The sequence below is a fragment of the Parasteatoda tepidariorum genome, chromosome 8 (assembly GCF_982258835.1).
Source record: "Parasteatoda tepidariorum strain Cologne lab strain chromosome 8, Ptep-v5.0, whole genome shotgun sequence".
NCBI classification, from domain to species: Eukaryota; Metazoa; Arthropoda; class Arachnida; order Araneae; family Theridiidae; genus Parasteatoda; species Parasteatoda tepidariorum.
Window position 1 is genome coordinate 41577088 of NC_141762.1, and position 14910 is coordinate 41591997.

General features: G+C 26.1%; 1 protein-coding gene across 2 annotated transcripts in view; it reads right to left on the reverse strand.

The window, feature by feature from the left end:
• The window catches only part of LOC107457041 (uncharacterized), an 83089-nt gene that overhangs the window by 42756 nt on the left and 25423 nt on the right, over positions 1 to 14910 (reverse strand). Inside the window, exons 3-11 of one of the 2 annotated variants that reach the window (XM_016075081.4) lie at positions 8530 to 8557; positions 7848 to 7950; positions 4958 to 4987; positions 4631 to 4723; positions 3459 to 3522; positions 3258 to 3356; positions 2871 to 3014; positions 1344 to 1558; positions 47 to 199 (exon numbers count right to left, since the gene is read on the reverse strand). In XM_016075081.4, the coding sequence (XP_015930567.1) occupies positions 47 to 199; positions 1344 to 1558; positions 2871 to 3014; positions 3258 to 3356; positions 3459 to 3522; positions 4631 to 4723; positions 4958 to 4987; positions 7848 to 7950; positions 8530 to 8557 (929 nt within the window). The remainder of the gene's footprint in view (positions 1 to 46; positions 200 to 1343; positions 1559 to 2870; positions 3015 to 3257; positions 3357 to 3458; positions 3523 to 4630; positions 4724 to 4957; positions 4988 to 7847; positions 7951 to 8529; positions 8558 to 14910) is intronic. The other variant, XM_016075089.4, reaches the window with a different exon arrangement.

Below are 14910 nucleotides of genomic sequence, written 5' to 3' on the forward strand. Positions count from 1 at the left end.
TTATCATTAAAAATATATAGACATAGATAACAAAATAGTAACTCACTTCAAATATTTCAAATCCAGCAATATCAAGTATACCAATAAAAGAGGCTCCTTGTCGTTTCGTTCGATCAAGAGAACGGTTTATTCGATTAACTAGCCACCTAAATAATCTCTCATAGCATGCTTTAGCTATAGCTTCCACAGAAAATTCAGCCTATAAAACAGCAAAATCAAAAAAGGTAATAAAAGTTCTTATTTTTACTTTTAAAAAAAATGCCATGAGAAACTTTAAGAAATTTAAAAGAAATCAAGAATAATTTTAATTACAAAATTCTGATAATAAATGTATACTTCAACTCAAAATATGACAAAATATCTAAAACAATTAAAACTTAAAATTTTAAAATGATTATTAACTACAAACTGGATGCAAACTTCTAAAAATATTTAATTAAACCTTTATTCTTCTGACAACTAGGTACCACTCCTTGAATAATTTAAATACCATCATATTCTTAAAAATTTTTCTCAGACAAAAAGAAAGCAACAACAACCTATCAATAAAAGATTTTCATAGAGCAGGAAAATTTAATTTATGTTTACAATATTTAGTTATATTATTCTATAACTTAATTCATATAATTGGTAATTAAAGAATATTTATTGAATTTTAAATCAACATAAAATAATTTGTTACTTTTATGCCCAACAACACGTGTAAATGAATTATCTGCTAAAGAGGTTATATTAAATAAGTATTTATACTGCTCTTAGCATTAAAAAGATATAGAGTTTTTAAATTGCATCAGCATTACTAGGTGAGTGTAATATCTGGTCAAAGGTATTCGAACACCTAGAACTTCAGATTTGGAAAGTCTTTAGCAACATTTTAATAACATGCTAGTCCCCTTGTTTGCATCGATGATAGTTCTTAAACCAGTTACTATCATTTTGACAAGTGGCCATAAAAATTTACATCCAGGCATTCAACAAAGCTGAAATATGATCAGGCAGTGAAGATGGTAAATTTGGCTGACTACTGAATTTCTATACTAAAGTTGTGCCAATATGGAAGATATAGTTTTAGTTTGAAAGGGATGGTCTAGTTTCTGAAAGAATTTTTTTTTCAAACCATGGTTGCGTAAGTCTGATGTGTGAATCGATTAATTATCCTGTTGGGAAGGAAATTTGCCTCCCCCAAAATATTGACTTAGAGTGGCAGAGCAGTATTTTTCAGAATGTCCACTATATCCGAGTTATGTTCTCAACTATAGGAACTAAGTGATTCAGGCAAACCTAGTAGTAGACCAAAGAAAAAAATCAGGACAACATATTTCAGAAAGAATGTATCTTATTACCTGTTCCTTAGTTTGTGCTTTGCTCACAAAATCTCTTCCTACTTTAATCCTTGGTCTTATAAAAGCTCTTGTCATGTCAGTAACTTTTAAGCCTAACAGAGTGCCTATTTTTTGAGCAACAGTTGTTTCCATCAAAAATGCTTGGTCAGAATTTCTTTCTTGCTGGAATTCCATGTTTCCAAATAAAAGGACAGAAGAGAGTATTTTGAAAATAGCTGGAATATTTTTAACAATTAGGAAAAAAATATAAACAAAAATCAATAAAAAATATGTTAACAATGGCAATTTAGACTATAAGCACTAACATCTATGCAGTTTAATGAAATTTAAAAAAACAAAACAAGCCATTTCTATGTTAGCTGATGTCAATCATAAGAAATAGATTTTTTACAACAACATGGAAAAAAATTGTGATTAACATAGAAACTTTTCACAGTCTTAGCCAAATCTCACACTTACATACAGGAAAGTAATGGCAAGTGTTTGACAACATTAAGGCATTATATAGTATACACTTCTGTTAAAAGGTAAAACAATATTTTCAGTCATGTACTGTTAGCAATTAGGGTGATTTCCACTAAAACTTCAAAACAGTGTCATAAGCTACACTAATAATGCCTAACAATATGAATCATTACACAGCTGTTGACAATTGGGAGAACTCGGCAATTAATAGATTACAAACAATCACTACAATAATGTATAATAGCCCAGGTCAGGGATATAATAATATAGCCCAGACCTGTCACTGTCAAATTACCATTTATTCAGTCTCAACGAAACTCAGGATTGAAAATAAGCAAATTTCTAAAAAGGTACAGGAAAATGAATCAAACTACAGCCAGTCCAAAGCAATGAAATTTTGGTAATACCAAATTAATCACAATTGGTTATCAAATAAGATTATGTTAATTTAAGTTCATAATGTGATTTTGGAAAAATAAAAAACTTATCTTCAAAGATAACTAACTAGAAGTTCAATGCTTATTAGACAAAAGTTTTCTTCCACATAGAAAACTAAGAGGTAACTTTAAAAGAAAAAAAAAGGGGGGAAGGCTAAGATTAAGAAGATAATGAAAGCTTGAAAAAATATACAGGATAAAAAAGGACCTATAAAAAAATTTATAATTTTTTCCAGCAGTTTTTAAAAGCTAAATTAGTGCGTTTGCAATTGTGACTGCAAATATAAAAACTATGAACTCTGTAGTAGAGACATTCTTGTTTACAGTAATGATTTAGGTTAAAATAACTACAGTCTAAAGCGAATTCAAAGAATACAGACTTAACATAACATTTGATAAATAAATATAAATTTCAAAATATTTGCATCATAATTTTTGTTAAACGATTAAGTGATAGAAATACAGAATTAGAAAAAAAGTTTTTTAGTTAAAACATTTTCAAGCAATATAAAATTTAACATTCATTAGTTTGAAACATAAAACTTGAAATTTTAAAAAACTATAAAATGTTAAAGTTTAAAAAAGAAAAAAATGTATGATAATAAAAATAAAAGTTGAAACCTACAAAATAAATCTTCTGGAGATAAACCCATTATAGACATAGCACTAACAGTATTTCGAAATTCAAGACCATCATCAACTCCTGGAACAGCCAATCCTCCACAAGTCAGAAACCTATAGTTTTTAGGATCTTCTAACAGAAATTCTTCTGCAAATTAAAATAAAACATGTTTTTAATTTAACACTGTACAAAAGGAAATATAAATTAAGAATGGAAAGTAATTATAGCACATTAAAAACTAATAGTTGACAAAATATATAGAATATTAAAGATACATTATCAATATCTTTTTAAAATAAAGAATAAATCAAACAAAAATTGAAAAATAAATAATGTAATCTCTTAAATTAAATTTTAATTTAAAGAAATTATACATTTATTAAAACATACTTTTCTGTTCTTCCGTTGTACCAGCAAGCATTTGATAGAATATATGGAAAGTACGCTCATCCTTAGCCTGACGAATTGCACGAGATTTCTCTAAAAGATCTATTGATTAATTAAGAAAAATGTTCTACACTGACAAGTAAAATATTGTTTAAAATTTATGACACTCTTGATATTTTAATATATTTTATGTAAAAAGGATACATGTTTCAATATTGGCACCAGCTATGAATCCAGAAGCATCAAAATTGATTCTGATAAATTTTCCCTAAAATATTTAAAAAATATATCAAATACATTAAAATCAAAAATTTTCCATTCATTACAGAGCTACATAATGCTTAAATAATAAGTTGTAATAAGAACAATTTTGCAATATCTACCACTGAAGGAACAATTGAAATTGAGATTTGCATGCAATTATAAAAGCTTAAACAATTGTAAAAATTAGTTTCTGTCAATAAGAAGCAATAAGTTGTAAAAAAAAAAATATTTAAATCAATCAAAAAAGCTTAATAACTTTTAAATATTTATTGCACTTAGAAAAAAAGCGCCTATATAAATTGAAGCTAGAGAAAAAGTTGCTTAAATCTTAATATATAACTAGGGAAAAATATGCCTTTATCAAGACTATAAGAAATCAACTTGCTTCTAAAATTTTGACTTCAGTTTATCGCTGATATACAGAGCCGGATTATACCTTTCGAAGGCCCTAGGCACAGAGCCGGATTATACCTTTCGTAGGCCCTAAGCATAGCCGTTTTTGGGCCCTCCCCTCCTTCCCCCACTCCTCCCCTCTTTACAAAATATATGCTAAAATTTTCTTGCATATTTTTTTTTTTACATTTTTATTAATATGGATTTTAATTTACAAATTTGTTTATCGAACTTTATCTGCAATACCAACAAGTGTAATGCATAAAGTAAGAGAAAAAAGAAAGGTACTCCTAACTTTAAAGAGAAAAAAAATGGTAGAAATATAACATTTAAAAGAATAAAAAAATTTACAAGTTTAGACAAGAAAAACAAGTTTAAAAAATACAAAATTCTCATATTTATTTTTTAAAAATAATTACAATTCCTAAATTAACTTATGTAAACAAAACCAATGATTAAATAACGCAATATATTTCATACCTAATTAAACGGGGGGGGGGACAATAAAATAAAAGGAAAACTTATTAATCTAAATCAAAACACTTGAAAATTATCGAAATGTTTAAACTTCAGACAAGACTTTTATTTTCTCTTTTTTTTATATAATTTAAAAAAGCAATATAAAAAAACATTCCTATAATAATAATGTGAACAAAAAAGAAAGAGAAGTGAGATATAATGAAAATAGCAAGAGAAAAATAGATAAAAATATTGCTTACAAAACGAGATGAATTATCGTTTTTTACAGTCTTTGCATTTCCAAATGCTTCTAATATTGGATTTGCTTGCAATAATTGTTGTTCCAGCTCACCCTGAAAAGAATTATGAATCTATATACATTAATTTATGCAAAGACAATAGCACGAAAAATTTACCATACATTAAAAAATAATTTTAAAAAATTCTTTTTAATTTTAATCCATTACATACCCCAGATGGCAGCTGCATGCAAAGGAAATAGTCATAAATAACAGAAATATTTATCATAAAACTAAAATCTATATAAGATCATTATTTATTAATGTGTGATATAGAAAACTACTCACGATAATTTGTGCAGGAGTGAGAGAATTATTCTGAAAATAAAATATAGAAAATATAGAACAGAATACTAAAGCAAGTTTAAATTTTAATGATAAAGAATGATAAAAACAAGTATTGAAATATATGTTTAAATTTCCTCACCTCTTAATTATATTTGCTACATTGGAAAATAAAACACATTACTTTAAATAAGATAAAAAAACTAAAAAAAAAAAAGTGTTAACAATAGTGATATTATGTAAAAATCATCCTTAGAAAGCACATTAACATTAAGAGTAAATACAAATAATTAGAGTAAATAGAAAAATACAAATTTTATATAACAAATTAATAAATTAGCAACACGGTCTCAAGTAAGTTATTCTTTGCTTTAACAAAACGATTTTCAACAATAGATTTTTATTAAGAAAAATAATCAAATATAATATGTTATATAATTGCAATAAATAAAAATAAACAAATTTAAAATAACATGTAAGTGTGCAAAAATGACTGTTGTTCAAACATTTATATAGCAATTCAAATTTTTTTGGTAAAAAAAGAGAGAGAGAGAGAGAGAGAGAGAGAGAGAAAAGTTAAGGAGGAGAAAGTTAAAAACTAAGTGCAGCAATTACTTTTTTTAAAATGAAAAGACAAATATTTAATTTAATAAATGACTTCTTAACTAAAACATGCATTAAAACCAGGGTTGGCAAGTTTTTGACACATGACGGTTTTTACCATGGTTTTTACCGTCATGTCAAAAAACCCTCTGTCAAAAATGTCAAAAACAGTCAAAAACCCATAGTTTTGGAAAAATAATTTTGAGTATTTAGTAAAATAATTGATAAGTATTTGGTAACATTTTTTTGAATATTCTCAAATTTTGGACTTATCCATACTAAACTAAGAAATCGACTGGGCAATTAAAAATGCGCAAAATTAGTCACTTGCGATGGTATGCTTCAGCACAGTGACCCTGACTACTGAACATGTAATTTTGTTTGTAATTAAGTTTTGCTTAATGTGCTTTTTTAACTGAATAAAAGCTTTTCACTTGACAAAATAGCAGTAATTCTTCACTTAGAGTTTGTTAGAAGTTACAAGTTTTGTTTAGCTTATTTCTAATATTTAAGAAATGCCAAATTTTAAATTCTTCTTTTTAGTTCTTGAATTTATTAATAGTTCCAAGTTTTTTTGTTTGTTTGTTTATTTCTAATAATTAAGAAGTGCAAAATTTTGAATCCTTTACAAATCAAGCTATAATGATAAAAGTAAGTATTGCTATTTTCAATAAGTATATTACAATATTTCTGTATGAATGTATATCCTTCCATAAGAATACATGTATATAGTTGCAAAATCAATAGCAATCATTTACAACATTCATTTATAAAGGCAATTATGTGAAAATAATATATTATCTGCTATATGCCATAAATTAAAGAAAGCAGTAGGTTTTTGGCGGTTTTTCCACTGTCGTGTCAAAAACCAGTTTTTGACGGCAAAAACCCAACCCTGATTAAAACACATATTTTTAAGTTTAGATGAATTCTCAACTAAAATGTGAAAAACTAAAATTTACTTATAGAATTACTTTATAAAATTCTCTTAACTATTTTTAAGTATATTCCATTCCAGTTATATCTACTATTAAAAACATTTAAGTAATGTATTTAGAATATGAGTAATATAAAGCAAATTTAGAAATATATTTAGTTGAAATATTCAAAAATATATGGTTATGCTTGATGCGAAGCAGTTTAACTTTTAAATTGTATAAAATAAACATTTTCTTTTTTAAATAACCCCAAATCCCTTAGTTATATAATAATTAAATAAAATTATTAGCATAATAGGAATATGATTGAAAACTATTGTTAATTATTGAAGAACTGGGATTAAATCCCCGGTGACGGCATAAAGTCTGCACAGTTACAGATTGATTGGTACCAGATTTTCTTTTATGTAAAGGCAGTCGGTGCTCAAAGGTGATCGCATTTTCTCCATTGTTGTTCACTAAAATTGTTGAAAATTAGCCTCCAGGATCCCTCTTGGCAAACAATAGACTGTGGCAGGAATGCTTTACTTTTTTTTTTTATAAATTTGATTAATAATTTTATGACAAAATTTAAAAGTCATGTCCCTAAATTATGAAACTTATAACAAGAAATATAGCCTTAGTGTAATTTTGAATTTATTTATTCATTTAGTAAAAGTTAGTGAATTAAGATTCTCTGCTAAGATCCTTTTAATCAAAGAATTTTCAATAAACCTTGAAAAAGATTGATAAATTGTAGCAACAATATCCAATGTCAAAAATAGATAGGTTAGATCACCTATTATTTATTCTACTTTTAGAATCATATTTATCACTAACATTATACAATAATTTGTAAAACCACATTATTTTTTACTTGACAATCATACTAGCTGGACATGAAAAAATTTGAAAATTTAAACATGATTAATTTAAGCATGAATAACTAAGATTTAATATTAAAAATAATTTACTAGTTAAGAAAATAAAATATTTTAATTTATCTTTTTAAATGAATATATTTATAAAACTTACAATAAATGCAGCAAACTAAAATAAAATCTATGAACTTTAATTCTAAATATCAATGAATGTGAAAATAATATATTATCTAAATGTTTGCTAAATTTTTGAATATTAAATTGTAAAATTGCTTAGGGAAAAATAGCTTTCATGCTTAACGTACTTTATTAGTCTATAATAGCTAAAGCATTTTTCTGAAGAGATTAAAACACAACAAAGCCCTTATAAATATAGCAATAGCAATTTAAATTGAGTACATTTAAAGAATATAGCACGACATGCAGGAAATGTAAATGTGTTTGAAACATAAAAAAAGAAGCAATATTTAAAAATTTTCTGTAAATACTTACAGGATGATGAAGGGAAGATGAACGTGGTTTTGATGATGCTACATATGCTAAGTACTGGATTACTTTTTTTGTGTTTTCAGTTTTACCAGCACCTGATTCACCCCTAAATAAAAAATAAATAAATAAAATAAAATAAAAAAAACATGCATTTAACTTTGAGCAATATGATTTATTTAACACACACAAATCTTGATTCTTGCATTAAGCTCTAAGAAAATTTTAACATAACATTACCATTCCTTCATGTGACACTAAACAAGTTATATCTACACACTTCATAAAAATTTCCTCAGTTACAAAATAATTTGCTTATGAAATTGTGTTTTTAGTGTGTTGTTTTCAATTCTTCAGAGAATTTATTAATTTAGTAAAAAATATTCATGTTTGTTAATGAAAACATGCTAACATAGAAAAATTTATGTTGATATCAAATGAAAATTACAAATCCTCTACCCCATAAATTGATAGCACGTATTTTTATAATAATAATAGCTTTTTAAAACATAATGGATCTAGTCTAAATTTCAAATAAAAAATGCAAGAATAAGTATAGATTCCTAATCACAAAGTTAAAATCTGTAACAGACAGCAAAAATAAATAAATAAAATAATTAATTAAAATAAATAAAAAATTAAATAAGTTAAGAATTAATGGACAAAGAGAAAATTTGTAAAAACTTACGTGCAAAGGATAGATTGGTCTTCACGGTCTGAAAATAAAAAGTGGAATTTTATTTTAATTCATTTGAAAGAAATATATTAAGTAAACAAAAAATTTAAACTAATATTACAATGATATTAAAAACTTAGGAAAAACCTATTACATTGTTAAAAATTGTTAAAAAATTTTTTGAATTAAAATTAAATTTGAACAAACAAAGGTTATAATACCTAAAAGTGTTTGAATTAAGAACTATGGATTTTTACTGGATAAAGGTATGGATTTTCTTTTCAGATTTAATATTCATGGGGGGAAAAAAACAGGCCAATACGATTTTAATTTAGACAGGATTTTATAGTTTTAGGATTATTAGCAATGAACATTTTTCTAATCCTTATTAAAAATTCATTCAAAAGGAATTATAGCCTTTACGGGTGGGAAATTAATATTTAAACAATAGGTGTATGGATGATTTTTCAGAATGTGTGACATTCAAGTGGAGTAAAACACAATTTTGATTTATAAAAGGTGTGTTTTTTTTAAAATACCAATTAATAATAAGATTAATCTATACACTATTGACTATCATAAAACATACATTCAACACACGACTTCAGGGTTGTAAAAAACCCTAACCCATTGGGTTTTTTCAGTGTTTATTTGGGTTTTTTCAAACTTAATTGAATTTTTCATCATTTTGTTTATTTTTTTAAAGTCTTAGACTAAGTCTTGCTGAATTAATAAATGATATTAACTTTATTAATAATTAAGCCATTAATAATCATGATTATAAAAACATTTTATTATCAATGTATGTCATTTACATTGATAAATTAGCAATAATACTTTTAATGTGAGTAATAGGGTTCAATTACCATTTTAGGATTTATCTATTCCATTTTCGAATAAAGTTGGGAAAAAAAACTGCTAGATGTTTAAGTAAAGAAATAAATTATTTTAATTCAAATAAAGGACATCAATTTTCAAAGTAAATTTTTAATTTGAAAAATGTATCTATTCAATGATACATTGCATTACTTTTTTGTGTTATTAGGTCCTTTGATATGCATGTACTGTAAAAAAAAATGAAAGAGAGCTTCGATAATAAGCTCTAGTATTTCAACAACAAGGAATTCAAAGCAAGATGTTTGAATATGTATTTCACCAGTTAAAAGATGCTACATTCTAAAAGTATTATTTAAAATACATTTTTATAAATAAATTATTTCCCTATTTCATTAAATTGTTATTCTAATAATTTTTTTTGTCTCCTGTTATGAGAGTGATTTCAAATTGTATTGTGACTGTGAATTAGTATCTCAAATTTTTGTGAGAATACCTTAGTACATTATTTCCACTTCTTAATAATACATGTTTTTAAAAATGTTAATTAAAAATTTTTGAGCATAGAATATGGAAGTAATAGAAATATAAATGTTTCAACGTATGTTGTTTGTATCTCAATGTATTATTAACTCAATACTTAGAGCTGACTTGTTAACAATAAAATGCAATCATGAAAAAACCCACTTGGTTTTTTTCAAGTGAGTATCTCCAGGAAAAAAACTCCATCCGGGTTTTTTCGGGTACGGTAAAATTACAACAGCACTGCATGACTTTTTACTTCATCTCAAACTGCATAATTTTAATATTGTAAGTTTTAGTTTTAAATTTCCATCTCAGAACTATTCAATTGATTCCCTCTTCAAATTTTGGACATTGCCAGTTAAAATTGAACAGTTTTAAAATTATGTAAATATTTGTGTATCTAACAATTCAAATATTTTTTGACGATCATTAAATTAAAGAATAAAAAAATTTTAATAATAAAATATTCATAATCATGTTGATTTATCTTTTATAAAAATTTATAAATAATAAAATATTAATAATCACGTTGCTTTATCTTTGGAAAACTGAGTTTTACAATTGTATTAAAATATTTTTAGGTTCTCTTAAGAAGTATTAGAAATATCGCAGACTACGCAAAAATTTAAATTAACATTATGGGCCACTAACTTCTGCTCAAACTACCAAGCTTTATTTAATTTTCCTAATTATGGCAATTCCCCATTTTTTGGAGGACGAAAAATCAAATCAGTTAAAAAAAAATGTTTATTCAGAGAAATTAGGTTTTTGTGTCTGCCTTGCTTTACTGCTTTAAAATATCGATTAAACAAGAATTACAGCATATTTAAGGCTAGCCGGCCCTTTCAACCATTAAGATCGGATCGAAGTCCGTGAAAATCCAATTATTAGATCAAAATGTATTAAAGCTGTTCCGCTGCATTAGGATAAAGGACGGATCTAATATCGTTTGATATATCTAAATAGCGCATATATTAATTTTAGTTAAAAAAAAATCAAACACGAAAAATTTTTAAATTTTAAAGTGTCGCACTCAAACTATGGTTTCAAAAGTACAGAGACCGGTTTAAAATTTAAACCTGTTAATGTTTTTTACTATTTTCAGCGTATTTCGGAATATTTTTGGAACTAACAAAAAAAAAATCAAAAAACTAATTGCACCCATTTATAAAACTCGTTTGGTCGAAGATAACTTTTCTCAAAAATAAATTTAAATAACACTTAAAAAAATTCTCCTCCAAATAAAAGTAGTCCAAATTAAATAAAATCCAAAACTTAAAGGAAATCGGGAGAAAAAAAAAATTTTCTCTGCCTTTTTTTAAAATTTTAATAAAAATTAAAACTTATTGAATCCATGAAACTTTTTAAGTGATTTCAGTCATATTTTACAGATTATAATTTAAAAGTAGGTAGTTTAAGCGGATGTAAACATTTTTATACCTTATGCTCCGAATGTTTTTTTTTTTTTTTTTTTTTTTTTTTTTGACCAATATAACATAAATAAAAAAAAATTTTAAATTAGTGTCTATCGGAATGAACGAGTAACGATTTTGAAGTAAACGGGATATAAAGGTGAATGCAAGGATGTTTTCTTTTTAATTACCATAATTAATTCCATAGATTTCACTGAAATCGGTGAAATAAGATTAAAGCCAAAGGAGCCGAAGGTTCAAACTTTGGAGCGCTCTCCCAACCAAACAATGAAGACCGCATTTCGCAGATTGCGGCTACCCCTTTTATTTTGGGGACCAGAAATCCGAATCCTTCGAAAAAAGGTATGTTTGTTCAGAGAAAGTACGTTTTCGTGTCTGATTTCGTAACTTAAAATATCGTCTGCACTAGTGAATTAGCATATTTGAGGTCACCCCCTCAAATCATTAAGACTGAGTCCTTAAACGCAAAGATCCGATCATTAGATCAAAAGTTATTCAGAGTAATCAGTTTTTTTTTCCTTCTGTACATTTAAAAATCCGGCCTTCGTTCACTTTACACTATGCATGATCAATTACTAAATAAGTTAATTTAATATTTTCTTTTCCTATTACAAGCACGTAATTGACTCCGTATTGGCAAGTGCCGATACGTAATTGGCTCCGTTTTTGAAATGATAAGTATTGTGTAGAATTTGGCTAAATGTTCTTTTTTTAAGATAAAATACTTTGAGAAGGATCCATTTTAATGAAAATGTAATTAATTTTTGTGAAGGTCTCGCTAACGACACGAATTGCTTCGAAACAGACACCTGCCTACACTTATACATTATCGAGTTAAATGATTTTTCACCTTGTTTAAATCCGTAATTTATTAGCATTATTTTTTAAATTAACCACATCCAACAGCGGAAAGAGACGAACGTTAGCAGAATAAGAACCAGGAGTTAGAAAGATTACGCCTTGTTTCATTACCCTTTATCTTTGTTTACATCCACACAAATAGCAATTGAAAAAAAAGTTTAATGAAAATACAAGTCTCCAGACAAATTTTTATATTTAGTAGACCTATTTATAAGTGGGTTTCTTTTAAGAAAATAATGCACTTTGTAAGATGGAGAAAAAAGTTCAAAATAGACGATAATTGATGTTAAGTGTTCAAAAAAATTTATAAAATATTAGACTTGAGCAAAAACTTGGCAACGATAAAGACAATACAATAAATTAAAAGTTTCAAAATGAATTTCGGTTATTTTTTACACAAGCTGTAGTATATATTTCAGTAAATACAGATGCCACTCACTCGTAACGCGTAAAAAGTACTTAATTTGCGTTATTTACGTTTAAGTTAACGTTTTAAAAATAGCACAATAAGATGAAACCAAAGATAAACGAGGCATTCTTGTCCCAATGTTATTTCAGTTGCTGCTACCAATAAACTTTACTCAATGAATAAATCCGCAAGATCCAAGTGGGAGGGGGAGTTGTAAGAAAGAAAATTAGTATAAGCGAAGAAGAAGAAAAAAGGTTGGTGCGTTTTGAAAAACATATGCCATTTTAAACCTAATGCAGAACACTATAGGATAACAGAAACACAGTGAAAAACATAAGTCAAGAAAAGAATTCAATAAAATAATTTAAAGAACAAAAGGAAAAGAAAAACTCCTCACCCTAATTATTTTATTGATTAACTTTGAATTGTAAATAAAATCCTTAGTTAAAAATACTTATTTACTTAATAAAAGATTTTTTAAACTAGTACAGTTTTCAAATAAAGTGAAATTTATTTAATTTAGCATCTTAATCCCCATAATGAGGTATATTATCAAACAAGTGACAAAAAAAAAAAAAAAAAAAAAACAAGAAAAATCTAATTATTTATTAATAGTTGAAAACGATCGTTCAGGTTTAAATCGAATGATTAAAAAATAATAATAAATAAATAAAATAAAAATAGAAAACTTAAAAAAGACAAGTGAGTAAGATTGCTGCAAGCATTCAGTTGTTAAGATTGAATTTTTTTTTAAAGATAAATGCTATTTGATGAAACCCATTCTGAAAAAATTCAGAAGTACAAAGATCGTATGCATTTACTATACACAGGTAACCAAATAGATAATTTCTCAGTAATTTTATAGTAAGAATAGTAGTAATTTTTATCTCCATGCAATACCAATTAAATGATTCAAGAAAAAAAATCGGATGTTCATTTAACCAAAGTAAAAAAAAAAAAAAATAGAGAAAGTGAACTCTCATTTTTTCTTTAGGTTTTAGATGGTTTTCTTAAATAGTACTAAAGATCAGCTTATTTATTTAGAATTAGAAAGTAACAAATTGGTTTTGGGAACAAAAACTTTAAGCCTATGTTCTCCACGGATAGAAGGAAAAAAAAAAAAAAAAGAGAGAGAGAGAAAGACGAAAAATTCTTTAGAGTAAACTGAAATATAAAATAAACAAATCGAATTGAGGGGGAGGTAGTCCTAGAATTTAGAGATTCTCTTCTCAAATTCTTATATCAAAATAACATTAGACGAAAATCCCATTGCGGTGTATAAAAATCCTATTTTTAACATGATAACTCAGCAGGAGAAGCGTATTAAAAAAAGAAAAGCGAGATTACGTTAAGCGAAAGAATCAGCTGTCAACTATTTGCGGCGAGCGGGAACAACCACAAGAAAACATTATTTTTTTTAAAACCTTATCTAACTCTTTATCTTACATTCTGCGATAACAAAATAAAAGTTTGGTGACCTATTACAAGCGTAAATTAACATAAAAAAAATAGAATTACATTAAACCTAATAGTATAATAAAACATCTTTTTAAAAATCTAAGTTAGCCAACAAATTAATCAAAAGCTATAAGCGTAATCGAATAATAAAAACGAAAATACAGTACAGGTAATTTGATTTTGAATCAAATTGGTTTAAAATTAAAGTTATCGAATCAGAAAAAAAAACACCTTTTTTAGAAAACAGCTTTGGAAGTTCGTGAAAGTTTATTTCACGCAAATGCTAGTCAAGACATAAACATGCATCGTTTTGATTATGATTTGAAACTTAAACTAAGAGTATTTCAAAAATTGCGGATACACATATTTCCCCAATGAGGGCAGATTGGCTTTATATAAATTGGAAATAACTTTATTATTAAAAAAAAAAAAATAATAAATGTAAAAAATTTAACCGAAATGTATTGATAATATAGAATTCAAAATGTGTTAGAAGTTTTGCACGCCTTTTCTGAATTATAATAGATTTTCAACTTTCTCAGAGGAAAAACTATCTTAATTATTCTTTTAAAATATATGTAAATTATTTACATACAAAATTTTTAAGTAAATCCTTGCATTTCATTTGTTTGGAACATGTTATAATTAAAACAATTTTCTTAAAAATAAATAGATAGATAAATAACCAAATGACAAAGGATTTAAATATATTAACATCTAGATTTAATAACTCTAATTTTTTTAGCTTTGACTAGAAACTTCTAAAGATTTTAAGGTCATACAAATTAATTTGTCAAACAGTTATTAAGTTTCTAACGTTAGTATATTTATGTAGTTGATTATCAATTTTTGGTTGAAAGTCCGGGGATATTG